We start from the raw sequence: 19,950 nt of genomic DNA, 5'->3' as shown, positions 1-19,950 counted from the left end.
TTCCAGGAAAGAGTTTTTAATGCAACTGTCTCCAGGTGAGGAATGTTGCTGATTAGGTTACACTGCTGCCGCAGACATTTGTGCACAGCCTTGGGGAATGGGATTTGTGCCTTGTTCCCTGGAGGGATGTACTGCTATCCAGCCCTCCACATCTACCTGAAAACCAGCCCCCTCCAGCCACTGCTTGCCTGCATCCAGGCTGAGGGAGCCCCAAGCATGACCTTGACTGCACCTCCCTTGCTCCCATGTGCCCAAACAAAAGTTCAAAAGCAGTCTATTGGGTTCTACCATTTTAATTCTAGAATTGTAAGCTAAGTGAAATGCAAAAACTAAAATCAAGAATCAGCCACCTGACCCGTGGTCAAGAGTGAAAGCTTTGCCACACTGAAGTTAATGGGAGTTTTGCCAAAGACTTTGGTGGAGCCTGGCTTTTTGCCAAGATGCTCCAAAGAAACAAAAAGCACTTTTTTTCCTCTGCCCCAGATTTGATATATATATGCTGCTCACCTTTCTCATTTAATTACAATTATTAAAATATAAACCAGGTTGGACATTTGTAGGTATTTCTCTGAAGGTTTATACGAAACTAGCTGTGTCCCCCATGATGAAGGAAGATCCACAGTGACAGTGGAGTATTCCCTACTGTGGAAAAGGAGTTTGCCAAAGTCAGAGCTGGGGCAAGATTTCAGCCCAGCAGTCACAGGTTTCAGCCCCTGGAAGCCACCCCCAATAAGCTCAGAGGAGACTCTGTGCCCCACTCTCCCCTCACTCCTCTTTGTGTGCCGCAATGTTCACTGTAAAACTTTCCCTGATTTTAAGCTGAATTTTCCTCCAGAAAGGTACAAACCCATGAATAATGAGTTCTTCTATCTACAATATCTTCTTATTTGAAATGAAGGGATGGTTAATGATATTTTCATTATTGCACTCATATCAGTATTTGGGATTTTCAGGTAAAGCAATTTAGTGCATGTTGCAAAAAACCCTTTAAAAAAATTTGAACCTAAATTCAATATAGGTATTTTAAGAGCATTTAAAATATTTATATTAATGCTGCAAGGAGACATTGACAATTCTTTTTTTAAAGCAGTTTCCATCCTTTTATTTTCAAACAGTTCTGATGAGCTTTTTGTTTTCTGGCATCCCATCAAAATGCTAATGCAGAAGGAGAGCAGCAGAGAAGTTCTCCATGTTTCATGATAGTGGGAACTGTCCTGCATAACAAGAGATTTAACAGGTTAAATGTATAATCTGACATATGCATTAGAGATATTATCCCTCTAATATTATCTTGCATTCCTAAGTGGTAGTACATCTCCCCTACTGCGCTTTCGCATTTGTCATGTTAACAAAATAATCTTTGAGTTTTAAAAAATGCTAAAAGAAGCCAATCAATGTTTGTACTTATCTGCTTTCGAGCACAGTCAACACAACCTATTTTAGATACTCTTGTTACTATTCACATACCAGTTGACCTTTTTAGACCCATCATTATGTAAAAGACAGAAACACTTTTTCTCTTCCTTACAGTGAAGTTATTGCTGAGGAGAATATGATTAATATACAAAACACAAGACGATATTGACTTTTGCAGCTGCCCTCTGCTCAGCAGAGAACGAGTTGTTCAGAGCATTACACTGGGTGCTCAGCCATGAATACAACTGTAATGCCATAATCCAAGCTCAGCATTGTCGGTCTGATCCCGCGTGCCTTGCACAAACAGCGCTGCCATTCAGGCAAGTGGAAGTCTGGGATGCCAAAGAGGTTTGAATATATGGGCCTCTTGATCACTTATATAAATAAAATGTAATTAACATTGTATTGTCAAGGTAGACCTAGATTATTTGACTGTTTACATTGGAGTTTTCCCTCAGTTCTGCATTTTATCATGTTTTGCTGCAAAGAGGAGCAGCAGTCCTAGGGATTCCCACATACATCCATCTGTGACTCAGTTGTCAGCAGGCTCACTGCTGCTGTTCCTTCAAGCAGAACAGCAAACCCCTTCAAACACAAAAGTGACTGCAAATGTACTTGTATCACTTGTCTCAAGCAGCATCATTAGCTCCTGCCATGTCCAAAGCAATGATCAACCAAGATAAGCACTATCCAGCCAGAAAGATGTGATTTATGTCCTGAGGATATAAATCTATGAAGACAACAAGAGGGAGGAAAATGCAAGGTAACTGTCAGACTAATGTTTGACAAAGTAACGACATGTTGAGTCTATACTTACATGCCTTACTTATTTAGCCTCCTAAGCAAGGTAGCTCTAAGAGAGGGCCACAGGCTGAGGGCAATGCAGCCTCCACTGCTCCTGGAGGAAACCACTGCACACAGCCACACTCTCCATTGCTCTGAGGTGTTGGCACATGTTGCAGTAAAGCAGACAGTTTATTCAGAAAGGAGAAGCCAATTCTTTACTAACATAACTCATTTTTATAGAGTTTTCACAGACCTTGCGCTTAACTACAATTGGCTAGTAGTTTTTTTGCCACTCAATTCATTGGTTAGTAAGTGTCATTCTACCCATCTATCAAATCTCTCTATTCTTAGATGGTTTACATGTTTTCTTCGCTGATTCTTATGAGATAGCTTTATTGTTTATGCAGGTGAAAAGTTAGTTTTTTTCTTACTAGAATAGGCTGTGATGTTAACTGCCTCTCATTCCTTTGATTCTGTCTTCTGGGAACTTATAGGCTAGTTGGTCATTCAGCAGGCATTTTATAAGGCCTTTCTTTTACAATATCTTTACCTGTATGCAACAGGCACGGCCACCAGTTCACCCAACACAGAGACCACAGCAAAATAATGTCCCTGAGCTGCTTACCTGATTAAGCCAGCACAGCCTTGGCCCTGAGGCACAAGAGCTGACACAAAGGCAGGAGCAGTGATGCTGGGCTTTGAGTGCAACAGCGATCAGACGGATCTCAAAGCCATCCACCTTTCAGACTTTTCCTAAAGGTATCAGAAAAGTCAAAATTTGTGACCTTAGGTGCTGACAAAAGGGATGACCAATGACCTCAAACAGATCACAGTGCTGTGTGCAGCTGGCTCGTGGAGAAGTCCCCTCACATATGAAACAAGCAGGGTTCCTTCACAAGAGAGAACTGCTATCTAACCAGCTTTCCTTCTGGTGCCTCCTGGTCCTTCCCACTCAAAGCCCATGACACAATGGGATGTATGGAAAAAGATGTGTTCTCAAAGAGCTGGAAAATTCAGCAAGCGCTCCGAGAATGAACAGTCAGTGACCAGCAGGAAGGACAGTCTGAGCACAGCTAAGGAATACTTGTGTATATTTAAACTAAAGCTAGGAAAAAAGACCTCACTATCAAGAAAATTCGGATCAGTGTATTCAGTACTTTCAGACATGGTACCATCACCAACCCCTGTAAATTAACTAGGGTTACCACATGTCTGGCACTTCCAAGACATGTTTTCTTTTCCTCTGAAGGGAAGTTGGACTTTGGCTGCATACCTAAGGTCTCTAGGCAAGCACTAGTCCAGCAGCAGTAGCTCCAGCCCTGTGCTGGCATCAGAAAACAACTCCCCCAAAGCTGCAGAGCACATTTATTGATAGTGATGCCTGTGCAGAGCCAGGCCTGAGGGGTGTGTTCCATACTCTGTCTGAGCTGTGCAGCTGATCCACAGGCATTGATGTGCCCAGACTGTCCTGGCTGCTTTGGACTTGGTAAACACACAGGGTAGAAATTCTCTGTCACTGTGCACAGCTGAGCACATCAGGCTCTTTTCCATGAATTGCACAAGATGTGAGGCCATGTTCCCATACAGAATTTCCCAGATATACAGAAGCCTGTTCCAGGCAGGCAAAGCCCCAGCAAGTGGTGAGAATACAGGATTCAAAGTAAACAGAGACCCGCGAGCATGCGCGCCATATGCTGCAAAAATTCTCCAGGAGGGCGGGAAAAGTAGGGGGGCTTTATCCCTGAAACACACTCAGGGGGAGGAGTTGAGCTGTCTGTCGCCTTTGCCACGGGGCAGGGATGAGAAGGAAGTGTAGCATAAATAGTCCTGCCTCCTGGAATCACCGTGCCAAAGAAATGCTTTAAGGGAGAAGCTGCATGTTTTTGTTCGCAGCGCCCTGCTCTGCTTACATTTAAGGCAAGCAGCAAAGCCGTCCTTCAAGAATGCTGTAAACTAGTGCAATGAAGTAATTTTAAAAGGCAATAACATCAGCAGTGTGAAGCAGTGCCTGTCTCACCCCTGCAGGGACTGCAGATTTCCACAGGAGATGTTGGTCCAGGACTGTCAGTGCCGATGATAAATTGCTGCTAGAGCGGGTCAGCAGCACCACAGAGCCCACAGTGGAACTGTCCTGCACGGGAATGACTTGTAAAACTAGAAACACTAACCTCTGCTCATCTATTCAGCATTTCAGTTTCTCAGTAACAAAATTTGTTTGGAGTAGTATTTTCCCAGGCTTTTTGTTAACTCGTGTACTGTTAGTCCCACTTTCCTGGGTACCAGTGGAACAATGTTGCAGCTGGCAGAGCACTCGCTGAGCAGGGCCCACACCTGCCTCTCTAATTACATCCCCAAGCTGCCTTTCAGAAACTGGGATAGCACAACTGATTTTTCTTAATCTGGGAGGAGGGATGCAGAACTCTATTTTGCCTACTGACACATGTCCCAGCTTCGGGGGAATTAAGTTACCTAATGACCTTCTATTAAGGCGTATACCTTAAAGGCAGCTCCCAAGGCTGCAGCAGCAGCAGCCAGGAACAATGAATTTGTGCTCTGGCCTGTTATGGCATCCAAATCTTAACAGATTAAAAGGACAAGCTGCAGCCAACGCCTAGCCTGGTCCAAGCACAGTTACACTCCCCAAACCATTCCAAAAGCCCAAAGTGTTATTCCAGTGACCCAGGGTCCTGTGAAGAGATACAAAGTTGATCAACTGGACCCTCTCTCCGAGGAGGAAAGGTTGAAAGAGCCGGGGCTGTTCAGCCTGGAGCAGAGACAGCCGAGGGGGAACATCATCCCTGTGTGTCCCTGAGGGAACACCATCCCTGTGCGCAGGGAAGGCTCAGAGCAGGGACTGGGCGCTGCTCCTTGGGACCAGCAATGGACAAGAGGAGCGGGCAGGAAGTGATGCCCATGAGTTCTACCAGTACACGAGGAGGAATTTTACTGTGCGGTGACCGAGCTCTGGGAGACAGATTGCCCAAGAGGATGTGGAGAGGATGGCTAGAGATATTCCAAAACCGACGCTGTCCGGTGTCATGTGCTCTGGGACGGCCCTGTGTGAGCAGAGATAGGACCAGGTGACCCTTGCAGCCCGACCCATTCCGTGATTCTGGGATCGTGACCGGTCCGCCCAGCGGCGCCATCCCAGGGTCCCCGTACCACCGGCTTAAGGCTGCGCGCGGCGACCCGCCCGCCCCGCCAGACTGCCTCCACTTGCGTCGTCCGTGAGCCACTGTGACATCCGGTGTATCCTCAGTTTGCAGTGCCCGGCCGTGCAGCATTTCTCTATTTTTTTTTCCCCCGGCGGAGCCGAAAGCCGCCCTTTGGGCCTCGCTTTGGCGCGGAGCGCGCTGATTGGCCGCTTTGAACGGGCCCGGCGCGGCGCCATTGGCGGAGCACGGCCGGGCGGCCGGTTCGAATGCGCTGCGGCCCCGCCTCCGGCTCGCGCGGCGCTGCGGACGTGCCTGTGCAGCGACGGCGGCTCCGGCTCGTGCGGCGCGCGCGCGCAGCGGCTCCGCAGGTGAGGGGCGCGCGGCGGGGCCGTTGGCGCGCGCGGCCGCGTGAGGGGCAGGGGGGAGCCGGGGGAGAGGGATGCGCGCTCCCGAGCCCGTGCGGGGTCCCGCTCCCCAGCCCGGGGGGACAGCGCGGCCACCCGGCCCCTCCCGGTCTGCGGCGGGGAGCGCCCCGGAGAGCCGGGCAGGGAGCGGGGGAGCGCCTCGGGCCGGCGGGAGCGGGGCAGGGGCTGGCCTGCACCGAGCGGGGCCTGCGCGGCGAGCGGGCGCTGCCCGCCCTGGCCGGAGCTGGCAGCCTCCCGGAGCCGTAGGTAACTCGGGTCTGCTCGGTGTCTGTAACCCCCTCGAAGCTGGCGCCGCTCCGGAGCAGCGGGGAGGTGTGAAGTGCCAGCTCCGGCTGCTGCCTCCGCGTCCCGCTCCGGGGCTATGCGGGGCACTCAGCCGGCGACCCTCTGGGCCGCTGTGCCCCGGCTTGGCTAACACCCTCTTGTTCCCGGATTCTTACATCCCTATCTGTCTCTAGCTTATTCCTCTTGAGCGAGTAGTTAGGTAAAAAATATGAGTAGGGTGCATTTTTTCAGTTCCCTAGACGAGCTTTCTTCAAAGATTTTTTTTTCTCCTTGGAATTATTGCCCACTCGTACTTTGTGGTGCAGTTTTTCTAGCTGGATTTCTGAATAAATGTATTCTGTATTTTTGTTGATGAGAACAGTTAAGTATTTCATATTTCATCTTAATTATGTGAGGCACAACTGCTAAATAGTTGCCATAGGTTCCATGACTTGTCTGTGTTCAGGACAGCAACTATTCACCCTCATTTTCTGTTTCTTTTTTCCTGTCCATTTCAGGGATAACCACAGCAATGGATGATTACACAAAAATAGAGAAGATTGGGGAAGGTAAGTATGGGGAACAGTGAGCTTTTAAATGCTCCACAGTCCAAGTTATGAAGTGTCCCAGAAGCTCTATGCACTCTGTTACCAGAACCACTGGGATTCAGTCCACTGGCTAAATAAGCCTGTGGCTTAGTTACTCTGGTAGTTATATCTATATCTGTAAAAATTTTCAACCTGCCCCCTTTTTTGAAAGTGACATGGTGTTTTTAAAACAACTTACCAGTGTTGAAAGGTGCCTTCATTTTGATGACTAGTGGTGTAACATTCCTCCAAAAGGGAGAAAAAATATGTTCTGAGTCGTGAAATCAGCTTACAGTTTAGGATGCTCCCTCATTTCTCTGAGTATGAACTTACCAGTTGCCCCTGAAGTTGTGCAATGTGTTGTTTTGCTTGGAGCTCCTGTTAGGGAATAGTATTTTGTGGATTGTTCTGCTCTATGATTATATGTGGGCAGTGTGGGTGTCAAGGGAAAGTAAGATGGTAAAACTCTGTGGAGAAATGAATTTTTAACAATTACTTACATTGAGGCACTAAGAAGATGGCTTCAATGCAGAAATCCAGCCTGTGTTAACTATATAGAAGTCAGTGTGTTTTATAACACACTACATAGGTCTCTAGCCTTATATAGACCTGAAAATTCAAAGTACATTGCTCTGAATTGCACACTGAGGCAATAGTGAAAGGTGTGTTTGGATCTTGCAACAAAGCTTTGTGTGTGAATCTTCCTGAAATAAACTAGCTTGGGCTTCAGGTGAGGGATTCATGCTTCAAGAAGGGTAAAAAGAGAAGGCTTATGCTGTCTTGGTTTGAGGGTTCTACTTCTGAGAACACTGATGATTAAGATGGATTCATTTCAGATTTACTATTGGTTCAGATTCAGCTTCTGCTGAGACCCACAGCACTAGCCTCTCTCCTGCACTGAGGATTGTGCCAGAGGTTTTTCTACAGCTCACACCCATGGATGGCTGGATCTCAGACTGCAGAAAGAGCACTGCTTCCATTTGCAGCTAAACCTTTAGCATTTTAATATGATGTTTCAATGGCAAAATCATACTCCTTTATAATGATCTTGCCTGAAAGTTAATATACTTAAAACACAAATAGTATCTGATTTTGTAACTACATCTGCCCAATATTCACCTTTCACACTTAGGCTTCTAAGTACCCTACCCTAACAGATCAGCTACACTTCATGGGTGGCTGCTTTAAACAAGCAGAAATGTTGCTCAGTTAAACTCCACAGCTAAGTACTAGTTTGTAATCTAAACCACTACTCCATTTGTAAGGACTTTTCCTATGTTAGCAGCTCGTGTTTGCAATAGCTTTTTTGTACCGGAAGCTGGTGCTTCCTATATTTGTTTCACTGTCTTTTTGTTCAGGTACCTATGGTGTTGTGTATAAAGGTCGTCACAAAACCACAGGCCAAGTGGTTGCAATGAAGAAAATACGTCTAGAAAGTGAGGAGGAAGGTGTTCCAAGTACTGCTATCCGAGAAATTTCTTTATTAAAAGAGCTGAATCATCCCAATATAGTCTGGTATGCATATACTGGTATTTACCTAAACTCTTTGAGGGGGCACTAGGTCCCATCAGATCATAAATTATTTTCACTTATCTAGTGAGGTAAGAACCTCTCTGCTTAATACAGTGGCTGCTTTGCAGCAAATAGTTTAAATGCCATATTTATGCCAGTTTCCTAATTAAGCCTTTCTTATGCTGCCTCTTTTCGTTCTAGGAATCTAACACATTTTTGTTAATTTAGAAATTTCTGTAAATTCTTTTCAGAGAGGTTTTTGTGAGAATGGAGGCAGCATACCTCATGAAAACTGGCTGTTACTTCAGGCTGTCTCAAAAGTTTATTTACCACCTTGGAACAGGTCATTAGACTTAAGTGTTCTGATGTTCCTCCCTGCTGTTCTGTAGCACGAATTTAGATGTGCTTTGATGCTGTCCTAGCTAGCACACCTGAGCTATGACTGAAATTTCCATCAGTGACTACTTGACTTGTAAAAATGATTGCAGTTATTGTCTTGCCCACGACATATTTGCTTGCTCTTTGATGCAGCAAAATACTTGATCTTTAATGTGCCTTAAAACTGGCCAAGTTCCAGCCAGGTAGTGTCTCAATGTATGCTTGGGTTTAGGACCTCCTATACTCTAATAAAGATGAAGAAGATACGTAAAATTGTGTGCAAATCCTGCTGTGTTTATTAGATTCCTATTAAGTATTCCCTTAAACCCTCCTAGTAATTCAGGCTCTGCTGTGACAAGCCAGCTTCAAAGGGAAGCTAGGCACCAACACCCACAGGTGGGTCTTTTTTTAACTGCAACAGTATCTTTTCTTGAGACTCCTGTGTCTGATTTGAGAGAACATAAGTTTAAGAGGAAGCAGATAGGCTTTTCTCTCAGTTTGACACTATTTCAGATACACTGTTATCTGGAAAATCAAGTGTAACTCACTAAGTCTCTTGTTTGAAGACTTTTACGACTTCTATAGTAGGCAGCTGGAAATATCAGCTTGTAACCCTGTTGAGAGAAGAAATGTGTGTTCATGCATTTTGCAGTGGAAGTAATTGTACACTGAATTTTTAGCCTTCAGGATGTTCTCATGCAGGATTCAAGACTGTACCTCGTCTTTGAATTCCTTTCCATGGATCTCAAGAAATACTTGGATAGCATTCCATCAGGCCAGTATTTGGAGCGTTCACGTGTTAAGGTAATGAGGACAATATCTTAACCTATGAGGGAATTTATTTAAAGATGACCTACTAAGCCATAAGCAACTAATTTTTAGTATAATTAACTCCTTGAGGAGAAATGAAAGGTTAAGTAAGCAGCTGTAGATAATAAGATGAATGTGAGTTTTGCTTTCAAATGCCACTTGAAAATCTTTTAATTACTGAGATTAAACTACCTTGAACTAATCTTCAGAATTAATTTGTGTAGCTTTTTGATTGATATTAACTCAATATCTGCCATGCTTTGGATCTCCATTTCCTGCTGCTGTGGGGAGAGCTAATGAAGGGAACACCTTTGTGTTGCAGGACACTGACGTGTACTAAAGGTAACTCCTTTCTTTCTTTCCTACCACCTCATCCTTTCTAGAGTTATCTGTATCAAATTTTGCAAGGTATTGTCTTCTGCCACTCAAGAAGAGTTCTGCACAGAGACTTGAAACCTCAGAATCTCCTGATAGATGACAAGGGGGTGATTAAACTGGCAGACTTCGGGTTGGCCCGAGCCTTTGGAATTCCAGTGCGGGTCTACACTCATGAAGTGAGTTGGGACATAGTTTTGGTGGTTTGGATAGTGTGTACTTGCTTCCTGCTAAGAACTGATTCTGAAACAGCTAAAGATAATCAGTTTTTTCAAGCCATAAGCTAACAAAACTATGAAAACGTTATGTTTTGTTTTCCAAAACAGTTTTCCACCTCTTTGACTGTGGTTTCACTCTAAGGTTCCAAAGCATTTTATGAATTCCACTCACAGTCAGATGAACTTAAACTTGTTGTTTGCCGTCTCACAAAGATGTTTTTGCTTTGCAAAGCATTTGGGTTTGAGGGGTTTTGTGGCTGGTTGCCAAAGGATTTCTGCCCTTAAGGAAGTCGTGCAGGCAGCTGCTTTTCTTGAAGTACTGCAATGGAGTTGGTTTGTCTACAAAGGAAGTTTAAAACTAGTATTACACTTTCACAAAAATTTATAGTAATGGCTACTTTTAGCAAAAAACTGAATGCTCCTTAATAACAAATGAGCCATCTATCTTGCAGTCAATTAAAGGACCAAATTCCACAAAGTTTACCTTTCCTTGTTCCACAGGTAGTGACGCTGTGGTACAGGTCTCCAGAGGTGTTGCTGGGATCTGCTCGTTACTCTACTCCTGTAGATATCTGGAGCATAGGAACCATATTTGCTGAGTTGGCAACTAAAAAGCCACTTTTCCATGGGGATTCAGAGATTGACCAGATCTTCAGAATCTTCAGGTATGTAAGGCTGAACCTTTCCTTGCTACCTCTGTGGCACCACACAACAGTTTTGTGTAATTAAAAGTGTAACAGCACATAACAGATTTAAGACTAAATTTCTTAATATTTTGCTTATGCCTGCACAGAGCTTTAGGGACCCCCAACAATGAGGTATGGCCTGAGGTGGAATCCCTTCAAGACTATAAAAACACATTCCCAAAATGGAAACCTGTCAGCCTTGAAACACATGTCAAAAACTTGGATAAAGATGGACTTGATCTGCTGGCTGTAAGTAGTCTGTCCTAAACTGCTGATTAAGAAACTGAGTGGGCTGTTTGAAATATTCCAGAATACACAAAGCTGTACTTAATTAGTCAGGGCGAGAAGGAAAATATGGATATCTTCAAGCTATCAGCAGTGGTATGAGCCCTCATTCTTCTAGAACACCGTGTATGATATTCACTCCTTTCACAAATAATACCAGACTATTTTTCACATGAAGCAATTATGCCTCAGCTTTTCTTATAATAAGCCAGTTACAACTTGAAAGTAAGGATGCGTCTTTACAAAGAGGTTTAAGCGAAGGCTTCTCCCCATAAAGTAGCTGTCACCTTTCTGCTGCCAGCACCAGTTGTGGCTGCATGGCTGCTGAGCCAGTTGGAAGTGTTTATTTTATGGTAGCTTATGGATTAATCTTGGCAGGCTCTTGGTTAAACTTTCACGATAGTCTTAACTGAACAAGCAGGGATAGAAACAGCCGATTGTATTGATTAGCTGAGATAAGAAACTTAGTTCAAGTCTATCTCTAGTGTCTGTCTCAATTGCCCTTACATTTTGAGTTAAATATTTTTAGCTGTGGTGTATTAACTTTTAATTGGTCTAGTGTGAGTTTCCTTTAGTTCTGTGGCCAGGCAGTTAAACTTTCACCAGTCTTTTAATTGGAGAGCTCTTCATCAATCTTTTCCATTTAGTGCTCTTCCATCTCATGTGCTACTACTGTGGGCTAATTTAGGTCACATCTCAGGAGTGCTCTTAGATGTCCTGAGCTATAATAATGTACCTTGGTTGTCATTTGGCTGTTCTGCATTTGTACAGTGCAGACTTATGTTTGGGGGTGTGGGTCGGGTGCTCTGTGTCTAAAGACAAGCTGACACTTCAGGACTCCCTTGTACAGTACCTGGTTTATGGCTGTAAGCAGTCACAAAGTAGTTCATTACCCATCTTAGTAATATGGCAGAATACTCTGCATGAAGCAGTGTTACCCAAAGAGCTCAAATGATCAGAGTTTTTCTTGGAGGACAGAGCCCCAGTTCACACGGACAGCCTGAACATTTGTTGAATGTGTAGTTGTCCTGGACAGCTCTGAACCTTGCAGCACAGTTGTCTTACAGAGATAAGACCCCTGACAGCATCTTTATTAAATCAGTTTGAAGTAGAATGTTGCTGACTGTATTTGCAAACTAAAATCAATGGAACAGGCAGAGAATATTGTTGAAACAGCTGTATTAAAAGGACCTGTCGAGGGCTTATCTGAGCTTAGGTGGGGCATCATTGTGTGAAACTAATGGTTGGGGCTTCTGCTAATAAAGGCAAAAAAATGTACTAGCTCTTCATGGTGTTAACATAATTCTAGTCTCCAAGCATATTAAATTCTCTAAAGTCTTGTACAGTTCTGCCTTAATCAATGTTGGCGTTTTAGTCTCCTATTCCTGACTGGAATCCCTTTAAGTTTCCCATGGCACTTTTAAGCCTTTTAAAGCCATAATATAACTTCAAAGGCAACAAAACTGAATAGTTTGTTCTAGAGCACAAGTGCAGGTATGTTGATGAAAATGTTTTAATGTTTTTTCCTATAGATTACTGCAGATGGAATCAATATGTAAAGGAGCTGTCTTTTTGAAAATGTCAAAAATGTGTAGTTCAAATTGCATGATTGAGGTTGTGAGTTTAAGAACTTCAGAAGCTAAATTACTTCTATGGCCAGCATTTCAAAGCACCTGATGTCTGTCCTTAAACTTGAATTATCAGAACAGTAGGTGCCAGGAAAAGACTAATATTCCAGATGGCTCAGAGAAGTTTCCTTCATTTACTCTATCAGTTGTGGTACTGTAGTCTCAGCATCCCTTTTTCAGAGAAATTTCCCTCTTTGAGTCAATTTTGAAAGAACCTTTGATATCAGAATTAACATAAGACACTGTTCTGGGTATAGGTAATTGTAAATTGGACATGCAAGGTTAAATCTAGAGGCAGCATTGTATTTGGCAGAAGTTCAGAGAATATAAATGCAAATTCAGCGGTTAAATTGACTTGGAAGACTCCCTGTAGAATGAAGTGTAAAGATAGCTAAATGTCAAGACTGAATACTGGGCAGAGTAATACTGGTTTTGTTCTGGAAGACAGATTTCTTGTGCAGACAGTGGAGAAGCAGCTGGTGGAATTCTGGTTTACTTGAATTTGAAATGGTCTATTGTTTAGTAAGGAGAAATAAGGACTTTGCTCATTTTGGGTCTAGTACAGACTTGAATTCTTCCTTCCTTTTTTGACCCCTTGCATGATATAAGCTATAGATACTTTTTTTTTTTTTTTTTTTAAATAGCTAGAAAAAAGAAATTTCCTACTGTTTTACAAACTTCTGAGAGTTATTTTAATGTCTCTGACACCCTCCTTTTTGCTCTCATCACCTTTGAGGTATTCAATTGAAGTATTTTATTGCAAAGAGACTCAAGTTTTAACTGTTTTCTTCAGTTTTACCTGCTTGTTGTCAAAATCCAATTTGGATTTTGAAACTGAGGGAGCATCCACTTATTTTAATTGTAAAGTCACCAATCTGAGCAGAAGCAATTTGACATCACTTTGTTCAGTGTCAGTAACAAAACCAAGTGTAAGACCACTTGTCCTTGTAACCATTTAGAGCTTTAACAGCCTAAAGCTTATTCATTTCCCTCAATAAGAAGCTGAAACAATTATTGCTGCTTGGTGCCTGGTTCTGGATTTAGATCAGTGGACAGGCACACACAAGGGCTTAGTTATTGAACAGGGGGGTAAAATGGGATTCTTCATTTCTAAGATGTTATGCACTGCTACTGACTTGCAGGGGAAATAACCTCTCCAACTAGGAGAGCACAGAGCAAAGAGGGAAAATGTCTTTATGGTTACTTTATTATTATTGTTATGGTTAAATATGTATCTATTTAACATTATTCTAGTTCACATTTCATGAGGAAGTAAATGTTTCTTTTTTATTTCAGAAAATGTTAATTTATGATCCTGCAAAAAGAATTTCTGGCAAAATGGCCTTGAACCATCCATATTTTGATGACTTGGATAAATCCACTCTTCCTGCTAATCTGATTAAGAAATAGACCTTTGGACTAAATCATCCAGGATGAAATAATTGTGATTACTTTTACTCTTAAGTCTGCAATTTGTATGTCTGTCTTTTTGCCCTTAAGATTGGCTGTATTCAGTTTGTTTTGATTTAAGTGTTATCTAAATGTAAATATTAACCTGTTAGTGCTTAGTTCAAATACAATGCAAATATTGCTGCAATTAATGCAGTCAACTTTCTATAAATAAAGCTTTAACCCCAGTGAAGGACTGAATTTATTTCCTGCCCATGGCTGCTCTACAGATGGACTGTTGTTTTCTTTGGAATGCACTGGAAAGGTACCACTTGGCTAAAAAAGCTGCTAACACGAACTTCTAAATGGTTGTTCCTGATACGATAGGAAATTCTCAAGTTTGAGTTGTTTCAGTGTCACATCAGTTATAATTTTAGTTGAGCATGGCAACTGATGCGCCAAAGGATATCAACTGTGAGAAATGCTGAAGAACAAAAGCGTGGATGGGGTGGCCAAATGGATTTTAATGTACCTGCGAGTCATTATTTGAGAATTCCTTTTGATGTTTTAACAAAAACATCTATGCTCTTATTATTTTGGCGGCCCAAGAATTTACCAAGATGTTGGCGTGTGAACTCCTAGGAACTGTAATCATAAACTGAGCTGCCACATGGCTGCAGACTTTCCCATAATTAAAGCAGAAGCTTTTTAAAACTCCCTGGCATTTAACTGAACAGGTGAGAGTATTGTCAAAAGTTGAAATAAAGTTCACAGGTGTGTACAAATAATGGATTGTGTGTTAGCTTCCAATTGCAACCTCCATTCTTGGCCTTCAGACACAGCAGTAGGGCTGGGGTGTGTATATGGCGTAAGTTTTATTGGCTCTAGGCACTTTTCCTTGCTTGTTAGGGGCCAAGGCTTGCAGCACAGTAGGGGATAGTAGTATTGAAAGCATTTCGATTTCTAAATCAGATGTGTGAAAGCACTGATAAAAACTATGGAGTGAGGTTTGTAGAAGCCCTGTCCTACAGCTGCTGAATCTGGACACTAAAAGCAGAGGAAATGATGACATCCATCCAGTTCATCGGATATTTATTATGTCCATGAGTAGCTGAAAGTATTAGACCTAGCTTTTGTAAGCAAGCAGCATGGTGAGAGATAAATACCACTAGGGCTGTTACTGCTGTTCTCTGCAAACTACCACTGCTCTTAATCTCCAGAAATGTTGGAGACTTGGCTTAATGGAATCATTTGATAGCAGAGCACTGAGGAGGAGAGGTTTTTTTTAAAATCATACAGATAAGTTACTTAATTGAAGGCAGGGGGAGAAGATTGTGATGGCTGACTCCTATCTGGTTACACCAGTGAAAGGATGCAATTTCAAGACAAAGCAGGGACCTAATTTGTCTCTATTTGCATGTAGTAACTTGATACACGTTTTACAGGCCAAGAGATTTGTAATGGTTGCTGCTAATTGGCTACCTTGGTGTAGAAAATGAGGGGAATCTGCCAGTAACTGCATTAAAAATCAGAAGCTAGTGCATAGACTAGGTAAAGATTTCTTCTGGGCAAACTAAATATTTTGTTGCAAAGCCTTATTTTTGTTTTGTGAATAACATGTCTGTCTCAGTTTAATGTGATACAGGGAATGCTTTAGCTATCTTAACTAACAACTTAAGTACTAAAATTTCCAAAGAGAGCTTTTCTAACAATAACTTACTCCAAGTCTGCAATCTTTCTTGTTTAGCCAGGCACTGTAACAGCTGCTGTGACATCACTAGTTCTGAAAGAGCTATTATAGTGCTCCTAGTAAAGGGGAAAGGCAGGGGAACACAATACTGTCTATCTGCACCTCAGGTGAGATCAGGTGCTGAATATCGTGCTGAGACACCTGACTCACTGTCACAGCTCCACTGTTATCAATGAGGTAAAGTTATCAGTGAGGCAAATTGCTTTGCTTATGGAAAATAACATCTGCTCTTGGTAACTGCCCTGCTGCCTGCACCTAGCATGTGGAAGGTTTGTGAAGTTCAAGCTTTGGCCACCTCAAACTCAATTTTACTCTAGTGAAAACTGGGTGTGCCCTGCACTTTGGGGATTTAATCCACTGTGGGTGATAATCAGCAGACCTATTTATTTCTCCCTATTGCAGTAGCTTTCTTCTGAATGTTGTAAGAACTGGGGATGAAATTACCTTATTTAAAAGCAATCTGCTCCTGTCTAAAATGAAGTTCTATAATGTAATGTTGCATCAGTATTGCCTCATACTATGGCTGCTCAAGATCTTGTTTTCTACTAGAGCACAAGTAAACCCCAGCTGAAAATGATAAACTTAACTTGGGTGTTTGACTTCACTTGCTTGTCCTCCATACCATTAAAAACTAGTGTAGATGAAAAAGTTTCATGTATGCAAGAATGGGATTTTATACAGGATAAAACTGGGGGTTTGGCAGTGGTCTGGGTGTTTTTTAAGTTGCCAAGTGCTAGTGGGCTGCTGAAATGTGAGGTAGGTATAAGTTTTATATTGGTCCAGAGGGGATGGGAAATGTACCTGTTGGAGTCAGAAAGAAGATACCTATTCAGTCTGATTGCATTTGCTACACTTAAAATTACTTTAAAGCAGCAAATGACTGGGAACTTACCAGTGTTCCTGTGTTGGTATCTGGGGTTACTTCTGAACAGCCAGTTTTGAACAGCACTATTTTCTTCTTGGTGCCCACAGACCTGCACAAAGGCACAGCACTTCCACTGGCTCTGATTTTATTTTATATCAAGTCTGTGAAGACTGAGTGGGAATACGGAAACATTGATCTACAGGCCCTACTTTCATTAAGCCTGACTATTTATTCTGCAGCAAGCTCCTTGCCTTATTTTCTGACAAGCTGCATCAATTTATGGAGTAATCTAAGAATTTCCCATTGCTTTTCCCATAACAAACTGCTCTGGTTTACATCTGCTGCATCAATGGCTCATTCCAGGTAATAGCTTTTGATTTTGTTCCCTGTTATTCCTGTATAAAGCATTGTCTCCTCGTGTGTAAATGTCAGCAGGGTGCTGGGTGTTCTCCTCTGTTGTTGGGCATATTTTACTTTCACCTGGCTATTTCAATATATTCTTGTTGTGTTTGAATTAATAGCAGGCTATTGATGCTGCTGCTAACTGATTAATTGAATGATCTTAAACATACATCTCCAGTACAGGTGGCTGGCTGCCTTTAATGGAAGAACTGGAGGTGAGAGCTGGTCTCTCCAAATTGCTAAAGTGATTGGCATTATGCCCTGAGGAATAATTAGTAGCTTTACAGGAATAGTTATATTCAGTTTTTTGAATTTAATGAAAACCTGCCTGCTGACATCTGAAGGATTTAGATTAGACTACTGGGAGTGGATTTTTAAAAAAATATTTTTCCCAAACTATTTTAAGTGGCAACCAATTGAATTCTTAAAAAAGTCTGCATACAACTCACAAAATACCTGGCCAAATGCAAGGCAAAGTGTTTGACTGGGAGCCAAAACCAGCGATCTGGGTACTTTCCAGCACAGATCCTTAGGCCTGAGGAACATGTTTTTCCCGTGACAGCCTGGGACCCTTTTTAATTTGCTCTGCATCTACTGCTTTTCTGCACACAAAAAACATTAACTATCACTTTTCCTGCCAATTGTTCGTCTTTCAGAAGAGGTTGGGGTTTTTGTGTAAAAAAGGAGATTTTATGCCTGTATCAACAGTCCTCATTGCCATTTCCAACTACCTTCAGTGCTATTTTTCTCCTCTTTTATCTCATCTATTGCCTTAAGAGGCACCACAAATTGACTATTTTTGAGGCCATTCCCCTAGACGAAGAACATCACAGTTTAGCCAAGGGCTGGCTCTGCATGTCTTGCTTCCAGTGGAAACTAAAGATGAGGAGGAGGGTTATCTAACCACCTGAGGGTTAGCTAACGCCCATCTTGACTCTTTCATATAAGAGGACTCTAAAATGCTCCCAGTTGGTGGCATGGGCAGATGAAAGGAGAGGTCAGTCTTTTTCCTTCCCCCTGTAGGGTCTCTCATGGATCTTGCTGTGAACAGTTTCCTGATGGGGCCTAGCAGGCCTTCAGACCCCTGTGGAGATCAGGAAGGATTTAACTAGTTAAAGGCAGGCAGGGAAAAGACTGTGTCTTCCAGTGTCCCTCTTGGTGGGTCATCTTTGGTAGCTCCCCAAAGGATCTCAATCTTTCTTGTGTTACCTCAGAGCTCCCTCAGTGTGAGCCAATTCTTGACTTTTTGTGCTTCATTTCAACCCTTTGCCATGTAAGCTATGGACAGGAGTGTAAATATTTCACAGTAATTTGCTGAACTGTGTTTGATTTGGGCTCTGAGCATATAATATTTTGTACTACAAACGTGCGTGAGACCTGTCAGTTTTTCTCCCCACAACCCAGATATGTTTCTGAAATATCTATTAATTCACTGGCTGCAAGAAAGGAGGGGAGGTCTCTCTTCTCTTAGATTTGTCTTGATTTTTTTGATTTTAAAACTATTACCTGAGGATGAGGAATTAGAATTTCTATTAATTATTTCACCCACCTCAGAATCTCTCCCTGAAGTGTACTGGAACTAATGAATTCCTGAGAAGCTACTCAGCATCCTTTGGTGACAGGCAAAAGGATAAAAAGAGGAATCAAAACTGTAGAATATATAAAATTGGCAGATGGATAAGAAAGCTTGAATTATTTTGTGTTTCTATATGGAAAAAAGTATTTCTTAAAAGTTGTCAAGATATTATCATGAATAGTTAAACAGCATTTAAAAGACTTCAGGAAAGTGTAATTTATTTTTTTTTAAATCTCATGATGTAATTTGGTACTTTTCCCTAGATCAGTAATTAAATAAATTTGATTTTCTTTCCTAGTATTTGGGACTTAATATATAAATATATGAAAATAAAAATAATGGAACTGTAGCAAAGATTATTTCTGATGAGCTGCAACAAGACATGTAAAGTCCTGATGTGTATTTGGGATATAAGTTACATTTTCTTATTATTCCTAAAGTTTGTGTTGCCTCTCCCTTGGCCACACGGTGTCACTCTGGCACCTCGGTACTGGCAGCCAGGCAGGGGGGGCAGGGAATAGGAGAAAAACTCTCTCAGACTCTCCTGGCTCCATGAAAAATTGAAGGGTATTTATTTTCTGGTAGGCAGCCAGGCTGAAAATAATATCTGAATTGAAAGCCTTTCATGAAACATCTGGGCAGTTAAATTTTGCAAACTTCAAAGATGTCCAGTACCATACTGACATACTGATTTCTCTCTTTAGTGAAGAATCACTTAGGCTAATGCACAAAAGTCTCTGCAAAAACTGTTTCATGCTGAAATTAATGATCAAAATGACTATGCTTAATAAAGCAACTATCACAGGAGTGCCAGTCAATATAGTTAAACTACAACAGGCTCATAATCAGTCTCTCAAATCACTATCAATTGTCCACAGTGGCCAGTTTTGCAGTGGATTTTTTTTAGGTCGGTATGCTTAATCCCCAGATTTTCCATCTTGGATTTGCTACGTGTGTGCAAAATTGCGCCTGTGGTTTTATTTTGCAGTCTGTCATTTTTTTAAGTACCTTTCATAAGCTTGACTAGATTCTCTGCTGGTAGATAATAGTAGTGATAATAAAAATAGAGGCACATTTATAGCAGTTGAGAATCTGGCCCTCAACACTGACTTCAAATATAAGGTCTTATTTTTACTTGTTGATATGTGTTCACCTAAATGCAAAAGCTAAAAGCAGAACTATGTCAAATACTTCCTAGATGACTTGATCTGCTCTTAGGGCCAAGGGATTATACAGTCACATGCCTAGTAAAATTCACCCAGTGCTGGTACATGAAGCATTAGGATTTTCTTCTCTCAATGTACAGAGTGATGTACTGCTAAATAACCACCATCAGTTTACACTAATAATTCTGTTCACTGAGCTGCTTGAGGCAGAAATGCAAGTGCTAATGTTTGATAGTTATTCTGGGGAATGTAAAAACACACTAGTAATTCTTCAGTT

General features: G+C 42.1%; 1 protein-coding gene and 1 long non-coding RNA gene across 2 annotated transcripts; one reads left to right on the top strand and one right to left on the bottom strand.

Moving 5' to 3' along the window:
- Positions 1–2,244: 2,244 nt before the first annotated feature.
- Positions 2,245–4,438, bottom strand: LOC130254879 (uncharacterized). The gene is made up of 3 exons (XR_008840831.1): positions 4,220–4,438; positions 2,828–2,955; positions 2,245–2,354 (listed from the first exon to the last, which is right to left on the bottom strand). It is a non-coding gene; the product is annotated as an uncharacterized LOC130254879 (long non-coding RNA).
- Positions 4,439–5,315: 877 nt separating this feature from the next.
- Positions 5,316–14,162, top strand: CDK1 (cyclin dependent kinase 1). Its single transcript, XM_056494938.1, has 8 exons — positions 5,316–5,725; positions 6,565–6,615; positions 7,992–8,148; positions 9,204–9,327; positions 9,717–9,887; positions 10,428–10,591; positions 10,720–10,861; positions 13,822–14,162. The coding sequence occupies exons 2-8, from the start codon at positions 6,579–6,581 to the stop codon at positions 13,933–13,935; spliced, it is 909 nt and encodes a 302-aa protein (XP_056350913.1). The 5' UTR covers positions 5,316–5,725; positions 6,565–6,578; the 3' UTR covers positions 13,936–14,162.
- Positions 14,163–19,950: the final 5,788 nt, after the last annotated feature.

Source organism: Oenanthe melanoleuca, chromosome 6 (assembly GCF_029582105.1).
Source record: "Oenanthe melanoleuca isolate GR-GAL-2019-014 chromosome 6, OMel1.0, whole genome shotgun sequence".
Classification (NCBI taxonomy): Eukaryota; Metazoa; Chordata; class Aves; order Passeriformes; family Muscicapidae; genus Oenanthe; species Oenanthe melanoleuca.
The sequence above is the reverse complement of the archived record's forward strand: the minus strand, read 5'-3'. Positions and strand labels throughout refer to the sequence as shown.